Source organism: Platichthys flesus, chromosome 19, assembly GCF_949316205.1.
Source record: "Platichthys flesus chromosome 19, fPlaFle2.1, whole genome shotgun sequence".
Classification (NCBI taxonomy): Eukaryota; Metazoa; Chordata; class Actinopteri; order Pleuronectiformes; family Pleuronectidae; genus Platichthys; species Platichthys flesus.
The window spans coordinates 11,744,328-11,757,077 of record NC_084963.1 but is presented as its reverse complement, the minus strand read 5'-3'; the positions used below and the strand labels follow the sequence as shown (position 1 = coordinate 11,757,077).

At 40.8% G+C, this 12,750-nt stretch overlaps 1 protein-coding gene and 1 pseudogene across 2 annotated transcripts in view; one reads left to right on the top strand and one right to left on the bottom strand.

Annotated features, from left to right (window-relative positions):
- Window positions 1–6,156, bottom strand: part of nedd4l (NEDD4 like E3 ubiquitin protein ligase) — a 41,812-nt gene extending 35,656 nt beyond the window's left edge. For both annotated transcript variants that reach the window (XM_062413571.1, XM_062413572.1), the window contains exons 1-2: window positions 5,810–6,156; window positions 4,069–4,142 (exon numbers count right to left, since the gene is read on the bottom strand). In XM_062413571.1, the coding sequence (XP_062269555.1) occupies window positions 4,069–4,142; window positions 5,810–5,854 (119 nt within the window). In that variant the 5' untranslated portion in view covers window positions 5,855–6,156. The remainder of the gene's footprint in view (window positions 1–4,068; window positions 4,143–5,809) is intronic.
- Window positions 6,157–7,350: 1,194 nt separating this feature from the next.
- LOC133975587 (heat shock cognate 70 kDa protein-like) lies at window positions 7,351–10,353 on the top strand (annotated as a pseudogene).
- Window positions 10,354–12,750: the final 2,397 nt, after the last annotated feature.

Here is a 12,750-nt window from a genome sequence, read left to right as displayed (position 1 = left end):
CAAGGTGACTTTTGAGAGCAGCTGGAGCTCAAGTACTTCAGTAGCGTTAAGTGGATCGCAAACTTAACCTGCCTGACTCCTGCTGAGATAGAACACAACATGGCAAGTCTGATCCAACCACACTCTATCACTCTGTTCACAGAAAATGTAGTCTATTTTCATATCAAAATATTGACATATTTATATATACAGACTCAGTGTAATATAATACCAGACTAAGATTTTCCAGAGTTATATTGATCCTTTATTGGGATTTATTCTTGCTGTCAAATGCCTCATCCGACCAAAACCCAATAAAGTAGTTTTTGCTATCCCAAGTCAACATTTACATTAATAACTGTTTACATAGCAAGATATGATACATTTACAACACAACAGGTTAGACTACACCCTCTGGGAAGGGCTACTTCTTCATCCCCTCATGGCTGACGGTAGACTGGACACTACAGTGACTCATTACAGCAAAATGATGGGATGGGCCAGGGCTAGCTGTTAAGTATTCTAACTCCAGTTGAAGAAAGGAAGCAATAGAAGAGTTGACATTGGCATTGCTTTCCACCTCTAAAGACAAATCCTAGTCTGTAAAAGATTTAAGTTTGATGTTGAACTCCCAGTAAACAGCTGATATCGCCGAGCAAGCAGCAATAGAAAAGGCGTGCATAGAGTATCTTTATATATCAATTGTGATCGAAATGTTTAGATTTAATTGATCCAATTGTCTGCCAATTAATTAATCACTTGATTGATAGACATCTGTCTTTTTCAGTGACAGTTTACCCATAATACTACACTTCTCTGTCTGCCCTTAGACAACATCTATCAATGTTCCTTATGAATACATAACATAATGTAGAGAATTTTGAGCTACTCCGGTGTGGATGTAAAACATTTAACATCGTCTAATTCTTAACACCGACACATATGTCAGTCTTCCCAGATTATACCAGGAGAGTGAGTTTTTTCCCATGTTCTCTGGGAAGCGTTGGTGTTATGCGTCTCATATATGACAGTTTGATTGCAGGGGCTAGATCAACACTCAAAGTTTCTAAATCCAATTTGAATCCCATTTCAAACTAAGGACCATGAATGTTTTAAATTTGATTTGCCATAATCAATTTCCATGGGATTTTTCTTTGCCATCCAGCCCTGATATAACCAGTAATCTAATTTCAGTATGGATAGGGAAAAAATTTGATTTTGACTGCCAGTTGGAGCCTGGGCGTACCATCAGACAAAAGGAGCCAGCTGAGAGGGAGCAGAAGAAATCAGCACATAAATTGGGAATGGTTATAAAATCATCTGCAAGCATCCCCCCTGGAAAAACTAGCGTTATAATTAACGTCTTAAGGATACCCATAGCCTTGAATTGTGTTTGGTTGGTTGTGTGATGTGCTGTGACTAAACTAAATACAATAGGCCTATTGTATCTGTGCTGCAGTGAGATTTTATTCACGTCTACTTCCCGCTATCAAAAAAACAACCTACTATGCAAGACAGACAGGCCACTTCAGGTCAACACAGGGAGATGAAAAGCGAGCATGGCAGGACGCTAGATTCAAATGGTGGCTCGGCTCATTCGTGTTTGCATGGCAGTTTTGTTGAGTTTTTATCTACACCTGTCTAAAAACAACAAAAACAAAACCTTGGGGTGTCTCATTCAGTCCTAAACAGCAAAGGAGAACCCAATGGAACAAAGCAGCTGAATTACAGAATGCAGCAAGGACGGCTTTAGAAGCGAATAGAAGAAAAGAGCAAGCCGGCACTGTCTGAGAATCTTCTGAGGGGACAGACTGCCAAGTCAGCATTGTCTCCTGTGTCTACACATCAAGACATCATTCAGTGTTTCTTCATTACCATTCAGTTAAGCTCATGAGTCCTGACCCAGTCGACCTGTCCTGCTGGAAAAGTATCGGGATGCAATAACATGCAATCTGGCACGTGAGAAGCTCTACTACACAGTATTAAAAAGGTACCAGGGTTTTTCTTTGACAATCTAATGCTTCAGCATGGCTCACACACAATGCGGTACCTAGAGTGCAAATAATGGCACGACAGCCTCTTTATGAAAGCACATTTACATTCACTAGATCAAGATTTATGACTAAAGTTCACACAGTCATTTCCCTAAACCTCGCAATGTTTAAGTAAGTAAGAAAATATTCCTGGATCCAACGCTGACCCAGATCAGCACCAAAATGTAATGGTTTCTTCCCTGACCCATACCACATCCTTTCACCATGTGTTGTGATAATCCATCCAGTAGTTTTTGCGTAATCCTGCCAACTAACGAACAAACCAATCTTCAAACAAACGGACAAGGGTGAAAACAGAACCTACTTGTTGGAGGTAACAACAGTAGGAACAGTGTTAAAATTTCTATCCGAAACTGTTAACAACTGTTAAGTAAGCCTTTATACTTTTTTTTCAAAAGACACAATCTAAAGTCATGATTTCTCTATAAACATCTTTCTTTGACTTCATGACGTTTTCCATCAAGCTCAAAGAAAAGTGGTTTGGAAAGGTTATTGGGCATGGTTTTATTGAAAATTCAACCACAGCCTGTGACTGTCTTACTGGTTGTCATTTCAGTTGTGAGTCTCTCCCAATGTCTGTGTTTGTCTTTGTGGAAGCAGGTGAGCTGGAATCATCACCATAATCAAGCCCTCGATAAATACCAAGCTATCACCCGATCAGATCTTGCCTCTGCTTCAGCAGATCTACACTCTAAGCCTCTTCGTTTCATACACAATGCTGTTATTTTCGTCCCAAAACCTGTTGCCTGCATCCTGACCCTTATCTTCATTGCGTCCTGATTCTGGTTCCTCCACTTATTTATTTTCCTCACTGTCCTTCTCGCTGCTTGGCAGTTAATGCCTCCATATTCATTCACAGCACCATAATCGCCATCAACATTGTCAATAAGTTATCTCTTAACTTACAATGAATCAGCCGCTTGGAGTCTCGAGTGGGGCTCGTGGCATGTTTTTTCTTTCCATACCTGTGCCAGCATGTGTTATGTTGTGTTTGTGTTATCCTTTCCCTAACACACATGGTTATTACTTGATGTCTCTGATACAGACATTTGCAGTGTAAAAATGTCAATAAGGCTAGCCCAGACAACTTGATTGCACCAAACCCAAATATCATTACAAGATTAATGTACAACCAGGTCGGATATGCACACAGCCTGTTCTAGGTATATGGCATGCAATTTCTGCAGTAAAGCTATGATTGTTTGCATTACAATTTAATGTGTAAACATGTTCAGGTATTAAGTGCACCTCTTTATTCAGCGTTCAAAAAAATGTATAATTGCAAATAATGTACATGAAAAAGATAGTGTAACTGCAGAAAGTGCATCCATACACAGAATAACAAACATAAGGTTTTATTTACTTATAGTTCCTGATTTGATATTTATAATAAATTATGCAAAGTCACGTGAAAGTTACAGAGACAGTAGGTTTAACTTCATCAAAGAGTCACAAAGGGCGAGAGGAGGACAGACAGCACGAGACAAAAGCCCCATGATGAACGTAATGCTTCAAAGACCCTTGAACCTTCAAGTTTAAAGTATGTCTCTCCACACGTGTGAGACATTATGAGGTATGTATAATTATTAGTCAGAGAGTTTATCTGGAAAAACTTTAATATAAGTGGGTCATGAGTAGAGAAGGAGAAGCAGATAGGTAATCATTGATTAACACAAGAGTTCAAGGTCTTCATAAGTAGAAGGAATTTAGTGAAGGGGATTTAAGTGCGCTCCAAGGACAGAATACAGGAGCTTCTCGTTATATAAGAGCAGGATACTGAACTGAATGTCCCTGTCAAATCATTATTGTTGGCTGAAATATTTTTGTTGTAAAATTTGTCATCTTTAGAGTAAAATATCAAGTTTTGCAAGATGTGCAATGTCATTGGTAGGGCGAGACTACCTGACATTAAGCAGTGCCCACAGCGGGTAACCAGGATACCACACGCTTCTCATAATGACAAGAAAGTGGCGGAATTGTGTAACAAGTAAACTCTGATGAAAGAAGCATTTTTGTAGTTTCCTGTGAAGCTCACCTGGCTCCGAGGATGTCTTTCTTCGCCAGATCAATTCCTGCAATGACCTTAACCCGCAGCACTCTGGTTTCATTCTGTAGAAAGAAAGATAGAGAGGGACAGTTGATCCAAACGTTTCATCAATCTCATGGGAATACAATCTCATAATCTCACGCTCAAAACACATGGCCGCACTAATCCCCTTTTATTTATTACCTCTAACTTTAAGCCAGACCTGGAAATGAAACGAGTTCTGAAACCATTGCTTAATTTAAAAAGCTTGATATTATAACAGTGTCTAGATATTTTGTCTATTGCATATGCTCAGACATAATTAGACTATTCATGTGTTTTGAGGGCAGTATGTTAGTAAAAAAAGTATGCAGCCATATTATGTATACATCTGTATGTTTTAGATTTATTGCTTCTTTTATTTTGTACTTATGGCTGGGTATTTCGTCTACCTTTAACTATCTGATAATGTTACAAGTGAATTTCCCCGTCATGGGATTCATGGTTAATCTTATCTTTAACCATTTGCGACAGCATCACCTGCATCCAAAAAAAACGTCTCTGACTCACTGACATGAGACCTAAAGTAAAGATAACAGACACGCTGCTTCTCTGAGGTTGTTCTTTTTACATTTGTCAAGTCTGATCACAACTTATGTCACAATTATAGTGATGACAATCAGTAGAGGATGGATCAGAGAAGGGAGTGGAGGGGTCAAAGCCCAGTCCAACCCAGCTGTTACCCAAGGTCTTGTAAAGAGAGTGTAATGTTACTGAGTATTAACATCATAGTCACTGTAAAAGATTTATTTCATGTTTTGCTGACTGACGTAAAACCTTTAGTTGTGAGGATTAGTTGATCAGATTTAAAAAATATATATATGTAGAACCCTTTCCTTAAATTCCCCATGTGTTGCATCGAATGACTGGCATAAATAACGGCCACATGAAACTTCCAAGTCTTCCCTGCATCCGGGTAAACCTGAAACAAGATCAACAACTGTGGGAACGCCCATATTTACCTCCTTGAATGGACTCGTGAAAATAATGTTTTTGTCCTACATCCACAAAATCTGAAGTCTTACTCTTTCTGACTAGATTAGCAATGTCTGGTGGGCAGGTGGCTGCTGGTGTGACAGCTGATCGGTGTTCACATCAGTGATGCTCTCATGTTAGACTGTCGTGCTGCCATTTAAAACAACACTTACACTATAACATTAGTTCACACCACAAAAATGAATACCAGGGGGGATGTTACAGGTAAGGAGGGAGAGTCCACCACAACACACCAAGCCCGGACATCGACCTCATTTGACAGGAGGAAGATGTACATGTCTTGAAACTCGGTTAGCGGTCAGCCCACCATCGAACAAGTTTGATTACTGACAGGAGGCGGTGACTGTTTGGCAGGGTGGTTAGCTTGAGATGACAGCCAGGCTCCCATCCCATGAAAATAACCCATTTCTACAGGTCTTCAAGTAAGCACCCACTGGACGAGCACCACTGTAATTCACACACCGCATGTTGCACGGGTTGTCGAGCTTATATGACAAAGTGTGTCGGTCGTTTCTGAAGCTATGCGAGTAAACGCCAGGAGCGAGGAGTGTGCAGCAGCCCGGACATTACTACGGAATGTTACTGTTGGTTAACAGCTCGTTAGCTTCGGCTAAATCTGGCGTTAGCTGCCTCCGGCTGTGTGAGAGACAGCAACACACACACGGTTGATGCTGTAGTTAGCGACGGAGCCTACCTCGTCTTCTGAAAGTCCATATATTGGCTCGTACGTCGCAGCCATATAGCCCGCTGTCCAAGCTGTGCAGACAAAAACAAGCCGCTTAGCAAAGCTAGCTAGCTAGCCTTGAACAATAAAGTCCCACTTTCCCCTCTGTGCCGTGCGGGTGATCAAGTCCACGGCTAGACCAGATAATCGAGGGAGGGTTGTCAGCCAGACGCCGTTGAGACTCGCCAGCTTGGTCCGTCCAGGACACAAATGGGAAATCTATAAAAAAAAAAACAAGAAAGTGTGTCCAAAATGTTCCGAGTGAGACAGATCGTTTTTGTCAACTCCAAGCTGATCCCCCCGAAACGATGTGACACTTGACTTCCTCCTAACGAGCTCAGCCAATCGCGGGCCGGGTACACGTGAGTGACGTTAACGTCGACCAAACGAGTGCGTCGGGTATTCCCAGATGCTTCCTCATCGGACAATAAAATATATAGAGGGCGTGGAGCTGTGAGTGTGTGTGTGAGTGCGTGTGTGTGTGTGTGTGTGTGTGTGTGTGTGTGTGTGTGTGTGTGTGCGTGTGCGTGTGGTATTAACGTGTAGTCAGTGGACCTGACTACACACCGACTGTCCGCGGACCTTAGTGTAACTCAACTTATGATAGTAAATAAAACTTTAAATGGTTTATATCAATCAATCATTCAAATTTTTTTTGTATAGCCCATATTCACAAATTACAATTGTCTCATAGGGATTTAACATGGTGTGCCATCCTCTGTCCTTAACCCTCAACAAGAGTTAGGAAAAACGACTAAAAACCCTTTTAACAGGGTAAAAATACATAGAAACCTCAGAGAGACATGTGAGGGATCCCTCCCCCAGGACGGACAGAAGTGCAATAGATGTCCGATGTAGGAAAACATCATCAAGATAAAGGTAAACATTTTGAAGGATAACTTCATTACTATATGTCAAGCAGTCCTTCTGCCAGCATAGTCTATGGTCAGCAGCCAGCAAGATCATGATCCACCATTAAAGATCGGATGACACTATAGTACACAGTCATTTTCCACTGCCTCCAGTTAGGATCCATCATCAGCTGCCACCTTGGTCGTGGTCCATTAAATATATCCTGCTTTGTTTTGAGGTTAGTTCGTACATCTCAAAGTTGTAAGCTTGTTTCCAGCGAGAATGATGTCAGTGTTAACTTGAGGCCTCATTCACTTAAATACAGATCTAGCACAGTTTGTTTCAGTGTTGTCAGTCTTTGGGTATGTTGACACATTAACGTTTTTGTTTGTAATCTACTATAGCAAAGTATTTAACACACTTTTTATATAATGTACATGATTAACCAATCTTATAGCAATTACACTGCTGGTGAAGGGTTTTCTATTAATTTATTTATTCACATTGCTGAATTATCAAGCTACTGTTTACTACTAAAAGTGACCTTGAGTTTCTTTTTTAAACGTGTTTCGTTGCCTCATATGTGTTTTTATTTGTGTCTGAATAAGCTTTCAGTTGTTAACCATGGTATTGACAAATCAACTTTCCTCTCGGGAATCATGTCTAATGCTGGACCAATAGTTGGCATCGATCTCGGGACCACCTACTCCTGTGTGGGTGTGTTCCAGCATGGAAAGGATGAGATCGTTGCCAATGACCAGGGCAACAGGACCACAACCCTTTCGAGCCCTCTGGCGGCTTGCGTGCGTCCGCCAATTTTTCTAACTATACGACAAAACGACGCGAGCCTCACGCAGCCCGCAAGGCTTGTGATTGGTCGGGTTACTACATCCCGTCCAGAGTCTAGTTTCCGGTTTCATGCCCCACAATACGCGGAAATCACGGAAGATTTAGAAGAACGAATATGGACCAAATAGATGAGCACTTGGCAGAAGAGATCCGAAAGTATGACCACTTATATAACCCGTCACTGACTGGCCGATTTGTCCGCCAGAAATAGGCTATGAGGAGCCGGAGTGGCGATGTAAATAAACATTCGACGAAGAAGAAGACGTCTCTTCTTTGTGTGTTTTGTTTTCGAAAAAAAAAAGTTACTCCGCCTAGTGTTCTGGCGGTGAATTGCGTTGCAACACGCGCAACACGTTTAGGAAGCATAAACCAAAACGGATCCGTCGATGCAGCTGCGTGGCCTTCCGTGGTTGCAGTCGCAGGACTATAATTAGGCCTTAAGAGTAACATTTTATTATTGATCTCAACTGAGCTTGTGTCGTTCGCACAAAAACCTGCTGAAAGTGGAGTAACTCTTCACAATAATGGGCAATACAAATCTAGTAAAAATAAAAGTACTGACAGCTATGTTTTAAATTGAAGAAAAGAATGAGTCTGTCACAAACAGTTCCTATGTAACTTGTTAATGACCCACAGGAGTTCAAAAGACCATAGATGGCCAAAATCCTTCCTTGGATGTCTGAGTGGGCTTCTGTAATGGAAGTCCACATTGTCCCAAATATGTTTTATTGATTAGTAAAAGAAAACTTTAAATTTTTACAGAAGCCAAAAGGCTGATTGGCCGCAAGTTTGATGACTCAGTTGTACAATCAGATATGAAGTACTGGCCATTTAAAGCCCCGAAGTTCAAGTTGAGTACAAGTGTGAGTATAAGACCTTCTACCCAGACGACTGTCAACAATGCTGTAGTCACCGTGCCGGCCTACTTCAGTGACTCCCAGCACAAGGCCACTAAGGATGCAGGCTTAATCTCTGGCCTCAATGTTTTGCGTATCGTCAATGAACCAACTGCTGCTGCTATTGACTATGGTTTGGACAAGAAGGTAAAAAGGACATCAGTGATAACAAGAAAGCTGTCCGTCGTCTGCACACCACTTGTGATGCACATTGTCTTCCAGCACCCAGGCCAGCATCAAAATCGAATCCCTGTATGAGGGAGCTGACTTTTACATCTCCATCACCAAGGCTCGCTTTGAGGAGCTCAACGCTGACTTCTTCCGCCGCTTACTGGAACCTTCGGAGAATTTCCTTCTTGACGCCAAGATGGATAAAGGACAGATCCATGACATTGTCCTGGTTGGTGGCTCCACCCGCATCCCTAAGATCCAGAAGCTGCTCCAGGACTTTTTCAATGGAAAGGAGCTGAACAAGTGTATCAATCCCGATGAAGCTGTGGCCTACGGAGCTGGTAAGCGATTCAAACAATTAATGTGCACCACGTTTTTTGGACCTGGACTGTGATATCAATACATGTTTAGCAGCTGACAGTCACAGTGACTCATTACCTAGTAAGGTGTCAAACTTGATATCATTTTCCAGATGTCAAACTGCTGTTTTGTCTTTACAGCTGTCCAGGCTGCCATCCTGTCTGGTGACAAGACTGAGATCGGCAGGACCTGCTGCTTCTAGATGTCATCCCTCTGTCACTTGTTATAGAGACTGCTGGAGGCTTCATGACTGCCTTAATCAAACGCAACACCGTCATTCCTCCTAAGCAGACACAGACCTTTACCACCTACTCTGACAACCAGCCTGGTGTGTGCTGGTAAGCATATTGGTTTTAATGACTATTTTTCTTGCCACTCCGTTTCCCGCCCCAGAGGCCTTCCATGCATGTTTAAGCTTAATAAAGGTTACAGAACTGCAGACAAACATGGTTTAAACATTGTATGCGAACACACTTCAACAGGTTCATGAGGGTGAGCGTGCATGACCAGAGACAACAACCTGCTGGGCAAGTTTGAGCTGACAGACTTCCCTCCTGCTCCCAGTGGTTTACCCAAGATCGAGGTGACATTTGACATTGATGCCAACAGCATCATGAATGTTTCTGCTGCTGAAAAGAGCTCTGGAAAGGAGAAGAAGATCACAATCGCCAATGACAAGGGTATTAAATGCTACTAAGATTGAATGCTAATCTTACCTATTTTCTATATAATATATAATAGGAGGATGATGTCCTGTTTGAAAAGGTGTCTGCCAAGAATCAGTGGAGTCGTATGCTTTCAACATGAAGTCAACTGTTGAGGGTGAGAAGCTTGCTGGCAAGATCAGTGATGAAGATAAGCAGAAGATCTTTGCCAAGTGCTACGAGGTCATTAGCTGGCTTGACAAGAGCGGGGTAAATACTCTGCTTTCCTTTTTCTTTTCTAATCATGACATTTGTCAGAATATTGAAAGTCCTTGTTTTGCAGACTGCTGAAAAGGCTGAATATGAGCATCAACGCAAGGAGCTGGAGAAGGTGTGCAACCCCATTATCACTTAGCTGTATCAGAGTGCTGGTGGCATTTATTATTTAGTTCCTATACTGGCTGCACAACTAAAGAGAGACTGACACCTTGTTACGTCCTCCTTCAAAAGAGAGGGGTTTAAATCTTTAATTATTATGGTTTTATCTTAGACATTCTTCGAGACACTCTAGTTTCTGAAAAGTGTTGTAGACTCACGCCTTCTAAGAAACATTATTCTAAACCCATTTTAGCTCAGAAGTGCACATAATTATCTTGAATGTTACACCTGTAACAAGTCACAAGACTATATGGGCACCATTTTAAAAGGTGAAAAATAAATGAAATCTTAAAGTTAAAGTTGATGATGAAAATGGTTTTGAAATTAAAAATAAATAATTGTGTTGGCTCTACATCAAACATATAGGCAAAACACCAAAATACCTCACAGAACGTAAGACATACAGTAGATGCATTAAGGTTCTCTTCCTGTCGTCTATCTCGATCCCATCATAATGAAAACATTTGGGCCACAGTCAACTTATGATTGTAAAAAAACTGTAAATGTTTTTATGCAATTGGAAAGTAAAATATTTTGAGTCTCTCTTTGCTCTCTAAAAAACGTAATACATTTATTAAGCTTCCAGAGAATAAATTTAAATGGAGTGTGCCTGGTTACTTTGTTCCTTTCTGGTATTTCCATCTACTTTGGTACAGTTGTAGTCAATAAATTACTACATGAGTGCGGGCATCTCTGTACATCATTGCTGTCATTAAGTTCTTGACCATGTTATGTAGAATTTAAAGCAAGGATACAAATTCAAGTGTGGGAGTGAGCGGAGAGAATTACCTGTCACAGGAAAGGAGCCTGAGAAGGGGAGGCTATATAAGGGCTTGGTGTTTCCTCTTCAGATCTTTTTGTTTGAGACCATGCTGCCACACCAGGAAGTTTGTCTGTTTGTTTTATGTGATTTAAGTATGTTTAAAAATACTGCATTATAATTTAATTTAAATCTGACAGAACAAGCTATATTGTTACCAAGCAGACAGAAGCATAAAAGAGAACGTAACTTGTTTAAATGAATAGAAATGATTTATTGTTATGTACGTGATTATATTTTTCATGAACAGGACCAAAAGAAAGCCTGAAGTCTTACTTCTAACCTAGAGGATGAATTAATATGTAAATTGTAAATAATTACATTACCAATGGTTAATAAATAATCTATTACTGCAGTATTCATCGTTATTTATGAACCATTGATTAAAGAAACGTTTGCCGGTGTACTTGAAGATTCTACTCCAGTCGGACAATTCTTTCATGGTAACTCTTAATTCATTGACTTCCTACCCTGAACAACTGGGTCCAAAATCTATTCATAAACATCTTATTTAATATATAATATGTATCATTTTATATAACCATACTTTGTATTGTTTGAAGGCAAATTGTTAACCTATACACAGTTTATCTAGCTCTTGATGCCCAGAAAAACAGGTATTGTGAAATATTTATGATAAGAGAAAGCTCTTGTACCTTTTTCTTTTGTACCACTAGATGTCGCAACAGAGTCATGATTATCTCACCCTATGACCTGGTTTGTCCCTGCACCATATCCACGTGTCCAGTGATTAAAGAAGGGGGGGGGGGGGAGAGCCAGAGAGCAAATGTCCCACTTACTTCTTGTGCAGGCACAGACACGCTGCTGATATACCAACATCTCTGACCCATCACACGCAGCCCTCAACACCAACACATTCATCATGAACAGAGAACTTTGATTTAAAAAACAAAAAAGGCACCAAATCTGTGGAGCACCATTATCAGGGCAACTATCATTGTGTCCTGGTTCAAGCACTCGCTGGCATTCACCATGACTGTGTCGCATAATGGGACTTTTAAATCGATGCGAAGAGCAGATGGCCATATTACATAATATATTATTGCCTCTAAGTAGAGCTGAAACAGGGAGGGCCAGAGATTTCCAGAGCCTGCCTTGATACAAGGCCAACATCACCCAAGCTTTTTTTACACACAATGATTAAATGTTTTCTTAAGGACATCTCCCACAGACATAAATGACACTACAGGCATTGTGGGTAATAATGTGACTATTCACAAAAATCCAGATAAATTTGTTGCATTCACTCAAACAGAATTATTCCATAGATCCTCTTCTGAATTGATGCAGATAGGAAGGCCAATATAATACTATCCACTCTCCAGGAATTTCCAGTGTATTCTGACAGTTCTGTCACTGTAAGATCTCTGTAGGTGTGACTTCACAGAAAGTGAATGCAATGAGCAAAAAGGTAACTAAGCTTAGGATACAACAATACAGAAATGGAACCCTGGAAGAATCTGTTCCTCTGTAACTCCCATGTCCTTGGAAGTGATGTTTAAAAATGTATTCACCTTTGTTTATTTCCAACAGCTGAGATCCTGATCTTTCGCTCCCGACATGCTGAGTTCATGTTTTTTATAGAGTTGCTCTTCATGCGGCCCAGACATTAAAATAAATTCCAGGGGGGAAAAACACTTTTAAAGTTATGCTATCAGTAGTGTTCGAATAGACTTTGGAGGCCCAAGGCAAAAGGGATCTTGGAGGCCCTACATTTGAGGAAGGCGATGGACCCAGGATGCGGAGGTAATCACAAAAAAAAAGGTATTTAATATAAAAAGAGTCTTTAAACAAGACAAAAACAATACATGAACACTAACAGGAACCTGCGGCGACAAGGTGCACGGAGAACAAGGAAAG